At 44.2% G+C, this 1372-nt stretch overlaps 1 protein-coding gene across 1 annotated transcript in view; it reads right to left on the bottom strand.

The window, feature by feature from the left end:
* LOC105806372 (cytochrome P450 2J2-like) overlaps nucleotides 1–1366 on the bottom strand; it is a 38608-nt gene extending 37242 nt beyond the window's left edge. Inside the window, exon 1 of the mRNA XM_012639476.1 lies at nucleotides 1154–1366. Coding sequence (XP_012494930.1) covers nucleotides 1154–1351 — 198 coding nt within the window. The 5' untranslated portion in view covers nucleotides 1352–1366. The remainder of the gene's footprint in view (nucleotides 1–1153) is intronic.
* Between the last annotated feature and the right edge of the window lie 6 nt (nucleotides 1367–1372).

Raw genomic sequence — 1372 nt, 5'->3', positions numbered from 1 at the left:
ATAAACGTATCATACATACATACACAAGACTGCATCTTGTGTCATTAAATCAACCTTAATAAATTTAAAAGAATTGTTTCTTTGACCAGAATATAATCAGACTGGAAATCACTAACAGAAGAATAACAGAAAAATCTCCAAATACTTGGAAATTAAACTTCAGTTCTTAAGGAAGGGCATAGGTTTAGGAGACAAGCTTTAAAATTCTGTGACTAATCCTGTCACTTATTGTTACCAATTGGGCATTTCTCCCAGAGTAATAACATCTGTACATCTGTATTTGAGAACAGTGTATAGTCACGTGTTCCCCAGACATGTGTAGGGAAAGGGGACTGATAGCTGTTGTGCACCAAATAGAAGCCACGTCAATCATTCACTCTTTTATTTAATCTTTATAACCACAAGTCAGCGTCGTCTCTCAGCAAAGGACCTGTGCTGAGTGGCAGGGAAACCAGCTGAAGATTCTTGAGAAAGTGTTTGATGTCTGAGGGAACTTTAAAGAACTCTGCGTGGGCAGAGTCAGGGAGCCCTGATAGATGATCATAAAGAGGTGGAAAGAGGCCAAGTCAGGAAGGGTCCCAAGCGTCCCAGTAAGGAGTGTGAACACTGGGAAGCGGTGGAAGGCACTGAGAAAATTTAAGCAGAGGAATAACATTTTAAATTATTATTTCAGTGAGAGTGCGCTGCAGGGGAGGAGGCTGAAGGCAGGGGATCAGATAGTGTGGGGGTGAGAGTTATCTAGTAGAGAAATGATGAGGATTTAGGTAGGATTATCACCACCTTACATATGGGAAATGAAGCTTCCTAGAACTATGGCATTTTTAAGGATAATATAAAAGAGGTCAAGGCAATCATATTATAAATAAGATGTTCCAATAATGTTTAACTAGATAACACACAATTAAATGAGTTAAATAATGTGACATGCCTAGTACTCTTAATAATATGCCACCCCTGAAAAGGGCAGGTCTAATCATACCAGCTGACAGTAGGGGAAACAGGAAAATCAAGCTCAAAGCAAGGTTTACCTGGTTACAAGCATTAGCCACAGTTTCCAATCATCCCCCACCCCCACCTCAGTCCATGATTGTCCCTTGTCCTGCGGATCAGAGTTAGGGACAGGACAGAGCTAGAGGACCTTCCCTGCTCCTACCTGCTGAAGTGTCAGGTGAGACTGCTCGAAGTCCAGGTGGAAGAAGTTGCCAAGCAAGGGCAGGCGCCAAGGCCCCGGCGGGAAGTTCTTTCGCCGCTGTCTTTTGAGGAAGTCAGCAAAGATGAGAAAGGCGACAGCACCCAGTAGGAGAGTCTGGGGATGGAGCATTGTCCAGAGGGCGGCCGCCAGGGAACCCATCGCCGTGAGCAGGCCCAGGAC

The sequence above is a fragment of the Propithecus coquereli genome, unplaced genomic scaffold (genome assembly GCF_000956105.1).
Source record: "Propithecus coquereli isolate 6110/MARCELLA unplaced genomic scaffold, Pcoq_1.0 Scaffold14, whole genome shotgun sequence".
Taxonomy (NCBI): domain Eukaryota; kingdom Metazoa; phylum Chordata; class Mammalia; order Primates; family Indriidae; genus Propithecus; species Propithecus coquereli.
Note: the sequence above shows the minus strand (reverse complement) of the source record. Positions and strands in the feature narration are given on the sequence as shown.